This window comes from Neofelis nebulosa, chromosome 8, assembly GCF_028018385.1.
Source record: "Neofelis nebulosa isolate mNeoNeb1 chromosome 8, mNeoNeb1.pri, whole genome shotgun sequence".
Lineage (NCBI taxonomy): Eukaryota > Metazoa > Chordata > Mammalia > Carnivora > Felidae > Neofelis > Neofelis nebulosa.
The window spans coordinates 64,071,762-64,090,769 of record NC_080789.1 but is presented as its reverse complement, the minus strand read 5'-3'; the positions used below and the strand labels follow the sequence as shown (position 1 = coordinate 64,090,769).

Here is a 19,008-nt window from a genome sequence, read left to right as displayed (position 1 = left end):
ACTGGGGGCCAGCGGGCAGCTGACACTTGGGGCTTGGTGGGAATCTCCCAGCATCCAGAAACTAGGAATCAAAAGGAATTGGAGTGAGTTCTTCAACACCCAAGGGTAGCGGGGGGAGGGAGGGGGAGACCCAGTCCCCTAGGATAGGATAGAATCCTGGGCCCTCCTATTAAAATGCCTGCCCAACGCCTGACTCCCAGCCATCCCACTAATGCCTCAAACTTAGCAAGTCTCCCACATCTCTAATAATCCATTTGTAACCCCTCAGCCTCCAGCACAAACCCTAGACCCCTTGCTCCCCATTATCCAATATCCAATCCCTAATTCTCAGACTACCAAATATTTATAGACTCTACCAATTCCCACCCTCCCACAGGTACCTCCAGACCCTCATCTCCTCTTGTCTAGATAAGGTGAGCTATTCAAGTGCCCACTCCCACTGCACACACGCTGGGGCCCCACTCACTGGCCTTGTTTCCTGAGCAACCTCGGCTCTGGCTCCCCTTTGGCTCTTGGCCCACACGCTTCTGCCCTAGTCACTCCTCAGCCAGAGTGGGTCCTTCTGGGAAGCCCTCTCTGACCCCAGCACACACCCTTTGCCCCTCTCCATTAGGAATCCCTCTTATTCTCTCCTGCAACACACCGCAGTTCTGCCTTTTAACTGTCTCCTCCATTCGGCTGTAAGGTCCTTTTGTTGTCCCTATGGCAACTAGTGCAGAGTAGGTGTTCAGGAAAGATGTTTTCAATCAGTGTGTGTGTGAATTCATGACTTGCAAATCAGTCCCTGTCCAAACACGCACCCATGACCTTCATCTCAGATCCTGGGCTCTTCACAGGGCATGAAAGTTCCTCCTGCTAAGGTGGTACAGTCCCAAGGATCCGTCCAGCCTCATTTCTCCCCTGAACCCCCACTCCCCCCACTCCTGCCCTCACTTGATGCTCTTGTAACAAATCACACGCGTGGTGGGTTCCAGCCTCCAGTTTCGTTGGGCTGTACCCCCTCCAGGAAGTTTTTCTGACACACCACCACCACCGCAGGTTAGAATCTCTTCTGGGCATTGAGATAGCCTGTGCATCCTCCATTGGGACACTTATCTGGAAAATCATTAATTGAAGGACTTGTCCAGCATTTGTTTAGTGTCTTCCACATGCGAAATACTGTACCAAACGTGAGAATATACAATTTTCATATGATCCCTCCCCAGCAGCTTTTTCCAGTTGTATTTTCTTTTTTTTTTTTTTAATTTTTTTTTTTCAACGTTTTTTATTTATTTTTGGGACAGAGAGAGACAGAGCATGAACGGGAGAGGGGCAGAGAGAGAGGGAGACACAGAATCCGAAACAGGCTCCAGGCTCTGAGCCATCAGCCCAGAGCCTGACGCGGGGCTCGAACTCACGGACCGCGAGATCGTGACCTGGCTGAAGTCGGACGCTTAACCGACTGCGCCACCCAGGCGCCCCTTCCAGTTGTATTTTCAAATGATCCATTATGGGGGCGCCTGGCTGGCTCAGTAGAGCGTGTGACTCTTGATCTCAGAGTCCTGAGTCCGAGCCCCACATTGGGTGTGGAGCCTACTTTAAAAAAAAAAAAAAATAATAATAATCAAATAATCCATTTTTTGAGCTTTTCTCACCCTTTATCGTGAGCTCTCCAGAACAGCAGCTGTGCTTAACCATTTCTGTATCCTCGGGACTACACAGTGTCTGCACAGTGTCTAGGCCTCTAGGGGCCAAGACGGGTTGGTCTCTGAGTCCTGGGCCAATGCCCTAGAGCCCCCCTTATCCAGGCACACAATTGTTTCTCTTACGGGGGAAACTGCTTTGCAGGCTCTCCCCTCGGGCTTGCTTTGCCTCCTGAAAGCCCAGGGTGGCCCTGAGCCCTGAGCCCCTGTGCACACGTACTGTAATCCTTGCACTTTGGTGCATTTTCAATAATTTTGCTTAGAGCATTCAAGGACCTCAGGAAACTGTAGGTCCACACCTCTGACAGGTATCTACGTACAACTTTTTCAGCAAGGTCTTCCTTCCTTCCTAGTTTTCTCAGGCTCCGTTTATGATAAGCTGGCAAAGACAGAGTTTGGGAATTGACAGATGGTGGTGGACAAAGGGTCCCATGTGACCCTGAAGACTGGAACTAGGCCCTTTCCATAGCCTGCCCTCTGCCCCCTTTCCCTCCCTCCAAGAACAAAGTCTGATCTTAGCTCAAGCCAATGAGGGCCACTGTCCACATCCTGGGTGCACCTTCCTCTTCAAGCTGCCCCCTTTTCTCCAAGCATTCATTTATTCATCCATTCACTCGTTCACCAAACGTGTGAGCCCTTCTTTCCCCTCATACCTTGGGGCTCTGCAGATAGGAGTCAGCCCCAATTCTGAGCCTCTGGGAGCTCATAACTACAGGAGGGCCTTCCCTATCCAGGGGCTTTTCACCTGGTAGCCTTAGCGCCCAATACTTGGTAGGCACTTGCTGTGCCAAAATGAGGAACGGGAGACCCACAGTAATGGTTTGCTGAAGGACTAGAAACGCCCACAGGACCACATGCCTGGCAGCCCTGGATGCCCAAGCATTCCCCAAGGGCTCCCCACATCCTGCGGCCCCCAAGAAATTCTCTGGAAGCCACATGTCATCGCTTTAATACTGTGTAATACTTTCTTTTAAAATACAGTCTCTTCTGAGGTAGACAGACCACAACTGCAGAGCATCATCAGACAGGAGATAAATATGTCCATGTACAACACGCAGCAAAATGAGGTAGAAATGGTTACAGCTGGAGGAGAGGAACCCAACCCCAGTCTGGGTAGAGGAAGAGGAGGACCAGCTTGCCGAGTCTGTCCTCCCCACATCCGTGCCCCTGGATTCTTTGGTATGCCCCCCCCCAACATTGCCAGAGCTGGACCTGCCCTTCCCCCCACCTGCCCCAGTGCCCATGAGGTAGGTGCTAGTAGACTGGGGGCTGTCTCCTTGTGCAAAGCTCCCCAAGGCCAGTGGAGGAGGCAGTGGGGGCCCTGGGTCTCAGTGAGTTCCTCCCCCCACCCCCAGCTGCCTGCCTCTTGAAGGGAAGGCTGAGATCCCAACCCCACTCCCCAGGGCCCTCCACCCCCACCCCCATATACATACACACACCTGAGAGAAACTTCTCATGCCCTGCACCCTCCAAAGGGCCCTTTACAGCAGTGCAACCCACTGCTGCTGAGGCACCAAAGCCCTGCGGTCAGCCAGCTCCAAGGAGAGGAGGGCCAGAAAGATCAAGGATGAAAAGCGGGGGGTGGGGGAGAAACAGAGCAGCTTTCCTGTTAGCAGCCCTAGGCCAGCACAGGCCCTCGGCACCTTGGCACCTGAAATGTCCCCTGTGGACACCCTTCCAGCAGAGAGTGGGAGATGGTACAGAGACTGGAGGAGCTGGAAGGGTGAGCAGGGAACAGGGAGGGAGGCTGGGGTGGGAGAGAGAAGAGGTAGGGTGAGGGCTTGCCTCCTGCTTTGGACCAAAGGTCAGAGTGGTGAAATGGGCTCCCTGAGGGAGAGAAGCCCTATCAAGGGAAAGTTGCTGGGAAGGACAGGAATATTCTTCTCACAAGGAAGCCCCCGCCCCCGCCCCCTCCCTGAGGCTGGCTTCTGGTGGAAAGTTTGGGTGGAACTCCCACCCTAGCATCAGGGAAACTCCTAGCATCAGGGAAAACCAGCTTGCCCATCCCTTTCACCCTCTGGAAGCCCCTGGGGCTCCCAACCGAGGACCCTAGGAGAATGGGACAGGCCCGCTTCCCCACAGAACCTTCTGTAATTGGTGCTACTTACTCCTTGGAGCCTCCCAACATACAGGGAAGCTGAGTCTGTAGTCAGTTTTGTGCCCAGCCAGACTCATGGCCACACGGTCTTCTCTCCCGAGAGAATCCTAAGTTATAGAAGATCTCTACCTAGGGAAGGGCCAGGTGAGATGACCACTCTGGGGACTTTCTGCCTCGGACACCTTCCCATTTGGGTCCTCTCTTTCTGGATCTGGGACAGGGAGGGGGCAAGGGCCTCCCTCTGGATAACCCTAAAGAAAAAAACACTAAGCTGGAGAGTGGGGCTCAGGGGGAGAGCAACAGGACCTACCTCCTCTCAAATCCCACAACCCACTCCCCCACACCCCTGCCTACAACCTTGGACCTGGGGAGGAAGCCCTAGAAATACATTCCGCTTCTGTCCCAGGAAGAGCAGGGGTGTCCGTGGGGGCTCTGGGCCTTCCTCTCCCGTTACCCACAAGTTTCACTTTCTGAGTCTTCTGGGAGAATCTGTTCCTGGGGGGGGGGGGGGGGGGGGGGGGGCAGGGAACACACAGGAGAGCAGCCAAAGTCTAACATTCTTTCTGAGGTCAGTTTCTTCCTGAGTTGTCAAAACAAAACGAAAAACAGCAAATTCTACACATCTTACAAAAATAAGAGGCCTAAAATATTAAACAAGCTACATTTCTGGGACTTCCCCCTCAAAAACAAACAAACAAACAAAAACCCTTCTTTGGGTGTTTTGTTTTTTTTGTTTTGTTTTGTTTTGTTTGTTTTGCTTGCCTTCTCCCACCCCCCAAGGCCCAAGGATACAACTGGGTGAGGGATAATGGGGTGGGAGGGAACTCCCCACACCCTCCTCCTCAGCCCCGGACTTCCAGATCTCCTGCAAAGGGACACTGCATTCTTTGAATGAGAAGGACCAAGGGAAAACAGGCTGGAGAGCAAGGGATGGAGACAGAAGCACAGAGGGTGATAGATGGAGAGATAGGGGAGGGAGGAGCAAAAGAGAAACAGGGCCAGCATATGAGGGACAGGTCAGTAGTGACAAAGCCACGGAGAGAAAAAACTACGCGAATGCAGAGAAGGGGAGGGGGGGGGGGCGCATTCAGAGCGCGAGGAGACAAAAGGATTGTGGAGAGGGCGCAGGAGTTCCTTAGGCCCCGGGTGCCAGCCCATCCCGGGTCGGCCCGTCGGCTGGGCAGAGATGGCGAGCTTCCCGTCCACAATAAATAGGAAAAACCTGAGTACACAGCGCATATGGCATCTATCTGCCTAGCAGAAGCATTTTCCTTCCTACGAAAAAAAATCCACCGGCAGCCCCACCCCTCCCCCAGCCCACATTCATCACTCCGGCACCCTCCCAGCCCGGTTTGGTTAAAGACATCCCCCTCCCGGACGGAAGGGCTGGGAGGAAGGGGCGGCTGCTCCCGCGACCTCCCGGCGCGCCGTCAGTGTCCGGAGCCGTACATTTTGTCCCATTCCACGTACGAGTCCAGGTCCTTGGGGGAGGCCCTAGGGCCCACCTTGGCGAGCGCTGCCTCCAAGTCCTTGTAGGAGAGGGGCCGCTGCAGCCCCGGGAGGCCCGCCCCGGCCGCCGCCTGCTGGCACAGCTGCCCCAGCTCGCCCCCGGAGAAGCCCTGGGTGCCCTGCACTAGGGCCGCGAGCTCCCGCTCGTTCAGCGCGCAGCCCTGCTGGGCCAGCGCCCGCTGCAGGATCTGCCCGCGGGCAGGACCGTCGGGCAGCGCCACGTAGAATCGGAGAGCGAAGCGCCTGCGGGTGGCCTCGTCCAGAGCCGTGGGCCGCGAGGTGGTGCCCACGACCAGCACACCGTCCGCCCCCGCGCCGCAGCCGCCGTCCAGGCAAGCCAGGAGCGGCGCCTGCAGCGCGCCCGCGGTGGCGGCGCCGTCGTCCCGAGCCGAGAGCAGCGCGTCCAGCTCGCTGATGAGGAGCACGGCGGGCGGGCGGCAGCGCGCAGCCGCGAAGGCGGCCTGGAGGAGGTGCGCGCCCTCGGCGGCGCCGGGCGCGGCCAGCGTCGCTCCGCGCAGGCGCAGCAGCGTGGCGCCCAGCTGCGTGGCCAGGCAGCGGCTCAACAGCGCTTTGCCCGCGCCCCGCGGTCCGAAGAGCAGCACGGTCCGCGGCGGGCGCGGGCTGCCAGGGTAGGCGGGCGGCCTGAGCAGCGGCCACACCAGCTCCTCCTCCAGCGCCGCCTTGAGCGCGCCTTGGCCTGCCACATCTGCCCACTGCACCGGGGGCCCGCAGTCCACCATCTTGCTCGTCACCAGCTCCAGGGCCCCCGGGTCCACGCCTTTGGGGGGCTCTCCCGACGGCACTCCGAAGACCCCGCGGGGAGCCGGCGCCGGAGCGCGCTCCGGGAACTTTTCAAAGGGCTCGAGTTGCGGGCCGTAGACAGGAGAGCCCAAGACCTTGAGGGGGACGCCGCCACCGTACTTGACAGTCGCCTCCTCCGCGGCGCCCGGCGGCTTCGGCCGGAACCCGTTGCCCCGACAGTCGCCGTTGTCCGTTGCGGGATAGGAGGCGCCGTCGGCCGCCGGGGCCTTGGCCGGCTCGTAGACGTACTTGCGGTAGCGGCCCTCCGCGCCGTCGTCGGCCGCCTTGCGCTTCAGCGACACCCCGGCCTCGGCGCCGGGAGCGGCCGCCTGGAAGCTGTAGGAGGTGGGCGCCGGCCGGGGCGGAGCGGGCGCGGGCAGGGGCGTGGGCGCCGCCAGGCCGGAGGTCAGGTAGGGGGCCGGGGGCGGGGCCGGGGGCGGCGGGAGAGCCCCGTATCCGGGCTGAGCGGCATAGCCCCCCGCGGGGTAGTTGTACAGAGGCCCCGACGGGCCGTAACCCGGCGGAGGCGGGGGCTGCAGTAGCGCGGCGGGGGGCGGCGGGGGCAGCGCGGCGCCCGTCTGCGCGCAGTAGCCGGGGGCCAGGTACCCCCCGCCGTAGCCCGCCGCGTACTCGGGCGCCGCCGACGGGCCCCCGCACGCATTGCCGGCGTAGAGGGGTTCAGCCAGGTTCCCGGCTAAAACCGGCGAGCCCCCGAGGCCCCCGGAGCCGCCCCCACTGGCCGACTTCGTTCCCGGGAGGCCCTCGTGGAGTGAGGCCAAGGGGTAGGGTGGCTCGGGCCCTGGCCAGGGCTCGGGGTCCCCCTTGGCGCCATTGAGGAAGGCGGCGTCGCCATAGCCGCCCAGCGCGGGGCGCTCGTAGGGCGAGTCCAGGACCCCTGAGTACTTCTCCGCGTAGCGCTTGAGGAGGTTGGAGGCTGTGAGGGCAGAGATGTCGTCGTGTGCCCAAGCATAGTGGCAGCGCTGGCGACCCCCAGGGGGCAGCTCCAACTTGTGGGCCGGCGACGGGGTAGTGGAGGAGACGTCCAGGTGCTGCTCTGGCCACTGGTTGAGGGGCTGGGCGTGTTCCGGTGTCCAGTGCATCTTCGACAGAGCTGCGGGCGAGAGGGAGAGACGCGCCTAGAGAGGTTCCGCAGAGCCTCAGAGGACCCACCACCCGCCAGCCACAGGCCAGGCGGCTTGGATGGCAGCTTGGAACGGGCTGCTCTCCACCATCCACCGTTGCACCCTCCCGAGCCACCCTTCTCCAGGCACCAGCTACACAGTACTTGCCTTACCCGGCACGTTCCAGGATTAAAGTTCTCTGAAAATACTTTCCTCAAAGAGATCTGGAAACGAGATGTTTGACCCTAACTTCACCTTAAAGGCAATATGATGATGATTTTGTCCCAGCCACGGGAGCGCTGCCCTCTAGAACACCTGGTCCTTACTTCCAGCCCTAATGGAGTCAATGGTCAGTCGATGGGTGAGACACCCCACCCCTGGGAATAGTCAAATCCAGGTGGGGCTCAAGTAATACATGTTTGCTACACACCCACCAGGCGCTAGGCATTACAGAAACACTAGGTTTGTATAAAGATGAGTGGCTCAGCAGTTGGGTACTCTGTGCACCTCAGCCCTCCCCGAGGTTCCAGGGCCCTCTTTGGGCCTGAAGTCAGAGATTCCAGCGTCTGTAGGCAGTGCCTCATGGTCCTTAGGAAACCCCAGTGGCTGACCCAGAAGCGTTCACTTCCTTTCCGCTTAGTTTCAGTCTCTGCTTGATGAAGTCAGAGCACCTGGGTTCCAGACCCATCCCTGCACACGCTCGCTGTGCGCCCAGGCAGGCACCGCCATCTGCCTCATTCCCAAAATGTGTTTCACCACAATGCAGAAGTGTTATTTAGAATAGACAAATTAGGGGCGCCTGGGTGGCGCAGTCGGTTAAGCGTCCGACTTCAGCCAGGTCACGATCTCGCGGTCCGTGAGTTCGAGCCCCGCATCGGGCTCTGGGCCGATGGCTTGGAGCCTGGAGCCTGTTTCCGATTCTGTGTCTCCCTCTCTCTCTGTCCCTCCCCCGTTTATGCTCTGTCTCTCTCTGTCCCAAAAATAAATAAATAAACGTTGAAAAAAAAAAAAATTTTAGAATAGACAAATCACATTCCAGAGAAGAGGGGGGACAGTTAGTACACGTCACGGAAAGTGCGTCACAGATTTGTTTCTGAGCTTCCCAGCAACCGAAAACATGTTGCAAAACAAAGAGCACCAACCATACTCAAGCAAAACCGTCGGTGGCATAGAAATCTTGGAACATTTTTTCATGGACCTCAGGAAGCAGACCTGCGAGATGTAATAAATAGTGTCCTCTTAGCCATGCCATAAACATGGCACAAATGTCCCCCACAAGTTTCTTACCCTAGTCCTGAGCACCAGTCAAGGCATGAGCCGAACACTGGTTGGTAAAGGATTCAGGGCCTGGGGAACAACTCTTCCCAGGCACATGTCTCCAATGGGCTGGCCTGATCTGAGGATTAAATTTCAAAGGTGAAATGGGCCCATGGCATGCCAGAGACCATTTTGATAATGATTATTTCTCAAACCTAAGCTTTTGATAAGACATGTTAAACTTACAGGTTCAATATTCTGTCTTCAAATTTTTATTGAGCGAATACTAAGTGTTGTGCCAGGCAAAGGGGCAGAATGAAAGGTTTAGACAAGTAGACGACATCCTTTATGAGGTGGGAAAACAGGTGTATGCCAGGGGCTCTGGGGCTCAGGGAAATGTGCCACGCCTGGCTAACAAGACCTCAGCAGGAAGGAGGTGTCTTTACTGGACCTTGAAGGGTGAGGGACCAAGTTGGCCAGGCAGGCCAGAAGGTTCCAGCACAATGCATTCAGAAAGCCAGGGCTCTGTTAGCTTACTCGCCCTAGTCCCTTCCTCAAGACACTCTACTGCCACCTTCCGGAAAGTTGTCATAATCTACAAATCTAGATTTGTACCATGGGGTGTGTGGGGGGGGAGTGGTAGAAAAGGCTGCAGATCGTCAGGTGGCTCTGGGGTTCTCTTCAGTTGCCCTTTCTTGCAGCTGCTTGTTGGCAGCACGACCTCTGTTGATGTCACCACCTCCTACGGCTAGGACCTGCTGTCAGCAGGACACTGTTTGAAAGTAAAACTGTATTCTCATTCCCACCGCCCTAAGGGAGGCATGAGCCATAGGTACTAAAGCTAAAAAGGGAAGTAGACCTCTTTGAGGTGGAGAGGAGAGCCCGGCCACCAGTGGCAAGAGGTTCAGAGCAGAGACGGCAGAACTGAGTATGAGGTCCCTGGAGGGTAGATACGCATCTCTCCAGCCCCTGCTGAGAGGGGTCTCTGGAGAACAGAGGCATTACCTAGTGTCAGAGGGGGTAATGTCCTGGGACATCAGAAATCACAAGTGGTTCTGGTTTGCAGGGTTATACGATGATGGAACCTCAAGGTTCTACCAATGCAAATACTATGATGTGACATGGACCCCAAACCTGTTTGTTTTTCTGTTCTCTGTTATCTGTGCTTTGTCTTCTTAATATGGAAAAGGAGACTTGACCTTGATCACACTTACCCCCCCCCCCCCCCCCCGCCGCCCCAGCATGCTGGGGAAAAAGCATGGCCCCTCTCAGAAGGACAGAGACACAGCAAGGAAAGCTCTGGATCTGGACTTACGAAAAACTTCCTTCGCCCCTTCCCAAACCCTCTGCTCCCCACCTCTCCTGTCACAATGGTGTCCTCCCTGCCCCTCTCACTCAGCTCCTGCCCTGGCCTGCAGCAATCTCCACTCAAGGCCTTACCCTCAAGACCAGCATACTCAGGCCCTGGTCATCACCGAACCTCTCCATCTCAGCAATTGTGGACTCAGGGAACCCACCTCCAGCTCTCCAAACCTGTCCTCCCAGCCTCACACCTACTATCCTATTCTGGGCTTCACCCCTTTTAGGCAGCTCCTAGTCCCTCTCTAGAGGGAACCTGTCCCTGGCAGCTCATGCCACCTACCTGGTCTCTCCCCTCCATCCCCTCAGATACTGGCCCTTCCATTCCAGGTAATTCTCTTCTCATTTTAGCCAAGGGCACAGTTCCCTCACCTCTGGCCTTCTGTTTCCACCTTCATCTACATCTACATCCACTTTGCGGTCCGGTAGGGACCTTGCCACCATCAATGAACTACTCCACCCCTTGGCTCCCTCCCCACAGCAAGCTTAATTCTTTCCCACCTTCAAAAAGACCTCCTGGACCCCAAGTCCCCCACTAGCTACCAGCCCATCCCTCTGCCCCTTCTCTTTCACCATACGGCCTCTACTAGAGGTCCTTTAGACCACTCATTGGGGAGCAGAGGACCGAGTCAGCAGGTTCTGCTGAACTTAGTCACATAGACTGCATCTGGAGACTTCCTCTCACCTCTTCCAAGGGAAAGAACAAAGGTCTGGCCACAGTCAAACTGCCCAAGGAGTAAGCTCAATCAACCAACCCAAGGAAAATGAGAGGACAGAAATTTGCAGGGAAGGGAAGGAGGTGACATTGCCTGACCTGCACATAGGCTGAGAGTGCTGGTCTATGTGAGCCTGAGGACATACCCGCATGCACACACGTACCGCTGGGAACACCCACAGATGCACACAGCCACAGGCCCACGTGTATAGACACACAGTCTCAAGCTTTAGGGGCAGTATCAGTTGGGTGCCTCCTGCCACACCCACGCCCACAACAGCCTTGACTTCTGCCCCTTCCTGACTCAGAAGGGTGGGGTGGGGGAGGATAGGGGGGAGACCATGCTGTCTCCTTGCCCGCCCCCCCCCACCAGGCCAGTTATAGCCCTCCTCTTCTCACAGTGACCCTGGGCCTGCCTGTGGCCCAGCCCACAAGCTCCTGCCATTCAGCCTCCCGCACCTGGAGTGGTCTCCTTCCAGGTTCATAGGCCACACTCCAATGCCGTGCATCAGCTGAGCTGGAAGTAAGGAAAGGCCCTGGGGACTTAGGGTAAGTGTCCGCTCTGACTCCGCGAGACCTGGGTTTGAATCCACACTCAGACACTATGTGACCCTGAGCAGATTACCTGACCTCACTGAACCTCTCCATCTGTTAAAATGCATAACATATCCTTTGAAGGGTGGCCACAAGATTTAAAAAGGTAATGTATAGGGGCGCCTGGGTGGCTCAGTCAGTTTGGTGTCCAGCTCTTGGTTTTGGCTCAGGTCAGGATCTTCTGGTTCACGGGTCAAGGCCTGAATCGGGCTTCACGCTCACAGTGCAGAGCCTGCTTGGGATTCTGTCTCTCTCTCTCTCTCTCTCTCTCTGCCCCTCCCCAGCTCATGTGCTCGCTCGCTCTCTCTCGCTCTCTCAAAATAAATGAACATTTTTTTAAAAAGTAATGTATCGGGGCTCCTGGGTGGCTCAGTTGGTTGAGCATCCGACTTCAGCTCAGGTCATCATCTCACACTCCGTGAGTTCAAGCCCCGCTTCGGGCTCTGTGCTGACAGCTCAGAGCCTGGAGCCCGCTTCAGATTCTGTGTCTCCCCCCCTCTCTGCCCCTCCCCTGCTCATGCTCTGTCTCTCTCTGTCTCAAAAATTAAAAAGTAAAAATTTTAAAAATGAATAATAAATAAAGTATATAAAATATATATGTCCCATGTAGGATACAAAATTGTGTGATAAATGGTACAGTTAAGAACCCAAGCAGTGGCCTAACCTTGCTGAGTGACTCTGAATAACTCCCCTGGGGGTTGGAGGAACTTGGAAGATGTTCTGTGAGGGAAATTCCTTCCAGCTTTGATATGACAGATTAGTCCATCATCAGCACCAGAGCACTCCAGCACTAGGCTCAGAGAGCCAGCCCCTTTTCTGTGGCTTCCGTGCATTGTCTTATGTAGCCCCCACAATGGCCCTATGAGACTACTACTATTGTCATTGTCCCCACTTTACAGATGAGGAGACTGAGGTGCAGGGAGATTAATACATCCCAAGGTCACACAGCTGTTACATAGCGGAGCGGGATTCAGATCCCAGCAGTCTGACCACAGAGCCCAGGCCCTTACTCTTGGCTGCACTGCCTCCCTGGTCTAGCCCTTGGTTCTCCCAGCCAGAGAAGAACCTGACCCTGTGATGGCCTTTATCATGCTCATCTTGTTCCTGTGGAAGCACGTTTCTGTGTTTGCCTGGGAATGTGGCTGTGCCTCACGTGCTTTGCATTTATCCTTCAAATCCAGCTGGAAGCATCTGCCTGCTGGGGGGTCCCAAGTCTCCTGTGCTCCCCAAGCAGGAGAGGATTCATGTCCTCACTGCAAAACAGCCCGGGAGGTGTGGTCCTAGGGGTCACACCCCTAGGCTGGGCGGACAGGTCTTTCTTTGGGTCTGTGACCTCCCCCGGGACTGGCTAGGACCCTAGTGAAAACTCCCTGTGGCTGCACTGTTTGGGAAGTAAGGTCACGAAGCTCTATCTCTGCAGACCCCTGAAGATGCCGGGGCCCTCTTCCACACAGGAGGGTGAAACACCATTGGACTCCACCCAGAGAGTGCGGCCTTCAAACTCACAGGTGACTGATAGCAATGGCAAGAATTACTGGATGGAAGGGTAAGTAAAGAATCCCTTAAACTCCTCCCCCTTGTTTTTAGGAAGTCTTCCAGGATGGATGAGAGACTGGGCCTTCACAAATGGCCAAACCAGTGCACCAGTCTCAGTCCCTATGGGCCGTTGCCCAGGACACTGGTGCATTAGGCCTGACACAGGCTGCGATAGTGAGTGTGATTTATAATAAGAAACATATATTTGGTTTGTGTCCACTGTTCTGGCTCACAGTTCCAAAACCCCTTGCAATGTCCTAAGTGTAAGAGCAATGGTAGCACCTTGCCTTATGGAATGGTCTTGTCCTCAGTCGCTGGAATTGCTTCAGAGCCATGAAGACAAAGTGGGTGGGGTATTCAAAGCCCCAAGGTAACCTAAGGATGGAGGCCGGTTGCCCGAAGAACAAGCCTTGGTTAGGGGGTTATAACTTTGGATCACGCCCCACATCTCCCTGCCCAAGGGCGAGGGTCTAGAGGTGGAGCTCAGTCCCCAACAGCCAATGATTTATTCAATCGTGGCTATGTGAGGAAGCCTCCACAAGACCCCAAAAGGATGGGGTTTGGATCCCTTCAGGGCGGTGAACACATGGACGTGCTGGAAGGGCCTGGAAGCCCCACGCCCTTTCCCACACCTTGCCGCTTGCATCTCTTCCAGCCGGCCGTTCCTGAGTCACACCCTGTGATAATAAACCGGTGGCCTAGTGAGTAAACTGGTTTCTTGCGTTCTTTCAGCCCCTCTAGCAAATTAATCGGACCCAAGGAGGGAGGGGGCCGTGGGATTTAGAGCCACAGGTCAGAAGCACAGGTGACCGTCTGGACTGTCGACTGGCATCTGAAGTGGGGCAGTCTCGTGGGACTGAGCCCTGACCCGATAGGATCTGATGCTATCTCCAGGTAGATGTTGAGTGCAGTTTGTAGGACGTCCAGCTGGTGTGACGGAACTGGTTGCCATGTGGAAACCCCTACGTGGGTGTCGGAAGTGGAGCATGTGGCAACGTAGGGTGCGAATAAAGGAGAGATACGCAGGGAGGGCATGTTTTCCCTCACACAGGCCTGTAGACCCTCCTCTTCCACCCCTACCCTGGCATCCCAGGCCCGCGGACACCCTCCACGGTTGCAGTGACCGAGGGCAAGACACCTAGCCTCTTTAAGCCTCCTTTTCTTCAGGCGTCGAAGGACAGTTGATTGAGGCAGCGGACAGCAAACTTTTCTCCCACTAGGAACCCTTCCAAGCCAATTTTATACAAGATGCCATGGGAGGGGACCCCAGCCACGCAGTGCCAGCAGCCCCCTCCGACTCCCTGAGGAGGCTCCTGACACCCCTCTGGATCTTACAGAAATTCTCTGATTCCAAATGCCATTACCCATGGACAGGGCTGGGGGCAGGACAGGGGAGGAGGGGCAGCTGTGTGGCTGCTCCAGACCTGAGTGCAGCAGGCACAAGGCCGTCCTCCTGGGCAAGCTCCTCAGCCTCCATTATCTCAGCCTGGGACAAAGAGGCTGGAGTGGAGAATCCCATTGTTGGGCCGCCTATGGAAATCTCATTAATCTATTCACCACGGCTCCCACAGGCCTTTTGTCCCAGGCTTTTTGTCTCCTGCTCACAACTGGTGCCCCGGGGGTCTCTGTCCGCCTGGCAGAACTCAAACTGGGCTGTCCCCTCCCTCCCCCCAACTACTGGGTCCTGCCCCTGCCCCTGCCCGTTCGTGCCAACCCCAGTTACTGCAACAGGAGAGGAGAGGGAGGGGCGACGAGGGGAACCGAGGACTGGTCACCTGCCACAGCCTTGCACCCGCCACTCAGGAACCTCTGCCCCAAGTCCAGGCCGGAGAGCAGCCCCTAACACAGCCAGACTGCCAGAACCCTGCCTGGGGAGCCCCCCTGGGTCCCGGCACAGGGCCTAGCTTGGGCAGGGCTCAATATGTGTTTAGGGGATAAGCCAAAGGAGGCCAGAGAGGTGGCTGCCAGACTTCATGTCGCTAGGGCTGCAGCCTGTTGTCCACAGATCTGCGGTCTCACGGAGCCAGCAGACACTCTCATGACACCAGAGGGCCAAACTGGCTGTTAGAGATGCAAAATTGGGTCAAACTGTGACCCACCCTCAGGGACTCTATCCTCTAACAGGAGAGATAAGGTGAAAGCGGCCTTGGCCAAAAGAAAGAAAGGGAGGGAGGGAAAAAGGGAGGAAAAGAGAAAAGAATGAATTCTGGTGGTTCATAGACAGTTGAGGCTATCTTTGGTGGGCCGGGGAATCACGGCAGCATTTAAATGTTTTATTTGTTTTTGATAGAGCACGAGCAGTGGAGGGGCAGAGAAGGGGACAGAGGATCCAAAGCCAGCTCTGCACTGACAGCAACAAGCCCAATGCAGGGCTCAAACCCACGAACCGTGAGGTCGTGACCTGAGCCCAAGTTGGATGCTCAGCCAACTGAGCCACCCAGGCACCCCTCAGGGCAGCACTTAAAATGCGTGTGTGAGGATGGAAGACTTGGGGTCTGTGCATGAACTTGAGGCCAGTGAGAAGAGGAAACGCTGACAACATGGGTTCAGCCATCACTGCCCACAAGGCCCCACCTAAGTAGATAGTATTTATAGATGACACTGAGTCCCAGGGAGGAGATGTAGCCTGCCAAGGTCCGAAGGGCCCTCCTCCCTCTGGTTGGTGTTTTCCCACCTCTACAGACAGTGGTCAGGCACGGATGTAAATTGGAGATCAAGGATCGGCTCTTGAGATCTGAACTCTCCCTCCCTGTCCCCAAGCTCAATCTTGCGCTGGAGAATGGTAAAGAACTTGTAGCTGGTCAGGGCAAGGGGAGGTCCACGGAAAGATGAGGACTGGAGCACTTGCCATGAGCTCGAGGAGTGGGAATGGTCTGGACAGGTATGTTACTGTCAGGATGATTCCCTTTGTGGCTCAGGACAAGTTCCTGTCCTCCCCGTTTACTGTTGGTGAACATCACAGGCCTCTCTGAAGCCAGATTTTCTCTCCACGCAGAGGACCTAAAGAAATCTAGAAAAAATCAGCACTGCTCATTCAGGCCTGAGACTGTTGCCCACACAGTTGTACCTGTCAGAAATGCCCTCCCTCTGCCAACCAGCCCTCTCCCATCCTCAGGGCCATGGCAGGGCCTCCACTTCCATACATCTTTCCTGGCCACTCCAGTCCTAGGGACACTTTGCCTTCTTGGGTAAGCTGGACAAAGCCCCTCTTGAAGCCCCGCTTGAAGCCCCTCTGGGCAGCAAGAACAGAGGACGGTCCTGCTCCTGTGCACTGATTCCATCCCCTGTCAATGCTCTAGGCCACTGTCCCCTTCATCCTTTCCCCACTAGAGGATCCTCTCATCAGCCTACAAACATACTGTTTTTTCTCCCATTTTAAGGTGGGGGGGGGGAGGAAAGCTCAAAATAATCTCTTGACACCCCCCCTCCCCCCAGCTACATCCCATTGCTCTCTGCTTCCTTTTTTACCAAAACAGTTTAAGAGTTGTCCGCACAACTATTTCTGGTTCCTCCCCTTGGGTTCTCTCTTGAATGCCCTCCCTCCGGGCTTTCACACCCAGCACTGCAGCCACCTGCGTGCAGGCCACGTTGTTAAATTGGTGATCAGTCCAGGGGTGCCTGGGTGGCTCAGCCGGTTAACGTCCGACTTCGGCTCAGGTCATGATCTCACAGTTGGTGAGTTAGAGCCCTGTGTCAGGCTCCGTGCTGACAGCTCAGAGCCTGAAACTTGCTTCGGATTCTGTGTCCCCCTCTGTCTCTGCCCCTCCCCCACTCATTCTCTCTCTCTCTCTCTCTCTCTCTCTCTCTCTGTCTCAAAAATAAACTTTAAGAAAAGAATTTAAAAATAAATAAATTGGTGATCAGTCCTCACCTCAGCAACAGGAGCCTCAGCACATCATCCCTCCTTCCAGAAAATTCTTTACTGGGCTGCCCACCCCCTCTCCCCTTCAGCCTGTTTCATCGCCCTCCTTTCTGTCCTCCAAGCCTTCTTTACACATTAACTCCTTGGAGACCCCATTCAGTCCCGTGGCCTTGACCAGTGTCGGTACATTGAGGATTCCTAAACGTGATGCTTCCACCTAGGTTTCTCCCCTGCGCTCCCCACTGGCACATTCAACCTTCTTCCTGACACTTAATTGGCATAATAACATGTCTAGAAATCAGACCTCTCGCTTCCTCACCGCTCCCTAGCTCCGCAGCCCCGCCCTGGTCGATCTACCCTTCCCTGTCTTCCCTGTCTCAGGAAATGGCAGCTTTATCCTTACCAGTTGCTCAGGCCAGAAAACCTGGGACCATCTGTAACTTCTCTCCCTCACGCCTCAGACCAGCCAATCAGATTGGCCCTTGCTTCAAAATCTATCCGGATTGCAACCATCTCTCACCCGGATTCCTGCAGCAGCCTCCTATCCCACCTCCCATTTCTAGCCTTGTCTCTCCCTTCTCTGCGTTCTCAGAATAAAAGCCCATGTCCCTGGGCCCTGGCTGGCGCAGTCTGTAGAGCATGCGATCTTGATCTTGGGGTTGATCTCAAGGTTGTGAGTTTGAGCCCCCACATTGGGGGTAGAATTTACCCCCCCCCCAAAAAAAATAAACCAGCATCTTCACAGGGCCCCACCACGTCCCCTTAGCTCTCCCTCTCCTGCCATTCTCCCCCGGCTCCTCCACTCCAGCCACACTGGCCTCCCCACACAGGCCTGCTCCCACCTGTACTCGCTCATACCCTCAGGTCTCTGTACGGTTGTCACTTCATCACACACTGGCCACCTCAACCTGTTGTTCCTTGTAGCACTCATCATAATCTGCCCTACTGGTTGCTCTGCTGAACCCACTAGAAAGTTCCTTGAGATCAGGGAAACAATGGTTTAAAAGTTCCAGTGTTGCTATTTGTTTCCTTCTCTTCCATCCTCTGCCCCCAAGCACCTAGAACAGCGCTGGGCACACAATAAGTTTTGTGTGTTTTTTTTTAATATTTATTTTTGAGAGAGAAAGTGAGAGACAGAACACGAGCCAGGAAGGGCCAGAGAGAGAGGGAGACACAGAATCTGAAGCAGGCTCCAGGCTCTGAGCTGTCAGCACAGAACCCATGAACCACAAGATCATGTACGACCTGAGCCGAATTCAGACACTCAACCGACTGAGCCACCCAGGCACCCTACACAACAAGTTTTTAATAGACTATACAATGGATGGATGGATGTTTGAGCCAATAGATGAGCAAAGAGGCCGGAAATCGCCTCTGTGTCCAAAGAAAGAGTGAAAGGGTAACTCCGTCTGAGCCGCATGAAATGGTGAGGGTGGCAGGAGGCAAAGCCAGGGGAGACTCCTTCAGGAGTGGATAGGGAAAGGGTGTCCAGAGCGATCTGGCTGCAGTTGAAGGGCACTCAGCTGAGCCCCCCAGGACCCCACCTAGCCTTTTTAAGAAAAATCTTCCTCCTTCTCTCTTCCCGAAGTTAGGCCTCTGGGAGAGGACAAAAGGGGCACTGGAATTCCCATCAAAGGCCACTGGACACATGGTAAAGAGATCAGGACCCTTGGGATCCTGCTTCCTCGAGGTAGTGAGGCCTCCCCGCCAGTCTGGCTCCTCTCTGGGGTGGGAGGTGTGTAGGGGGGTGTGCTGTGGCCCTGGACTCCTCATATGTCAAATGCCAAACAGCAGGAGGTCAGCCTGAGCAGGGCTGGCCAAGCAGCCCCCATCTGGGCTGTATGTGTGCGCACACACGCGCTGGGGGGAGGGGAGAGTGTAGAAATCCCTGCCTGTGTCCGCGGTCAGGGCCACAGACAAGCTGCGACCATCTGTTGTCTTCTTGAGAGGCCAGTCCAGGGGCCTAGCATCCCTGAGGATAAACCATCACTTTCCCTCGGCCTTCTAGTGTTTGCAAAGAACTTTCACAGTTACCATTTGCTTTCACCCTCACATCTTGCCTGCCAGCTAAGCGTAGTCTCCCCATTTTACAGAAGGTGAAATGCAGGCTCAGAGAAAAGGAGTGATTCTCTCAAGGTCATAATAGCTAGTAAGAGAGGAAGCTGGGACTCTCAGCCCATTCTGCCAGCCCCTCCCTACCCCAGCCTTGACCAAGGTGCCTGGGCACCAAACACTCAAGTGTAGCCCTTCCATCCATCCCTGGCTCACTGTTCAGCTCCAGCTCCAGCTTGCCCCATAGCCCCCTCTTCCAGAAAACCTTTAGGACTGACACCACCAGGGAAGTTCTGAAGATGCCTCTAAGTATAGAGCTCTGTACAGCCACTCCTTTCCCACCCTGGGCTATTGATCTGTCTGCTGATCTGTTGGTTTGACCCCCTCATGTCCGAGGACCTCTTAAGGGCAGTGCAGCCATA

General features: G+C 55.6%; 1 protein-coding gene and 1 long non-coding RNA gene across 3 annotated transcripts in view; one reads left to right on the top strand and one right to left on the bottom strand.

Annotated features, from left to right (window-relative positions):
- Positions 1-2,615: 2,615 nt before the first annotated feature.
- Positions 2,616-19,008, bottom strand: part of FIGNL2 (fidgetin like 2) — a 32,411-nt gene continuing 16,018 nt past the window's right edge. Inside the window, exon 2 of the mRNA XM_058742731.1 lies at positions 2,616-7,201. Within this exon, the coding sequence (XP_058598714.1) occupies positions 5,211-7,190 (1,980 nt within the window). The 5' untranslated portion in view covers positions 7,191-7,201 and the 3' untranslated portion in view covers positions 2,616-5,210. The remainder of the gene's footprint in view (positions 7,202-19,008) is intronic.
- Positions 11,744-17,147, top strand: LOC131519587 (uncharacterized). 2 transcript variants are annotated; one of them, XR_009265708.1, is made up of 2 exons: positions 11,744-12,682; positions 16,916-17,147. It is a non-coding gene; the product is annotated as an uncharacterized LOC131519587 (long non-coding RNA). The 2 variants fall into 2 exon arrangements; XR_009265709.1 differs by having other exon boundaries at positions 11,744-15,860.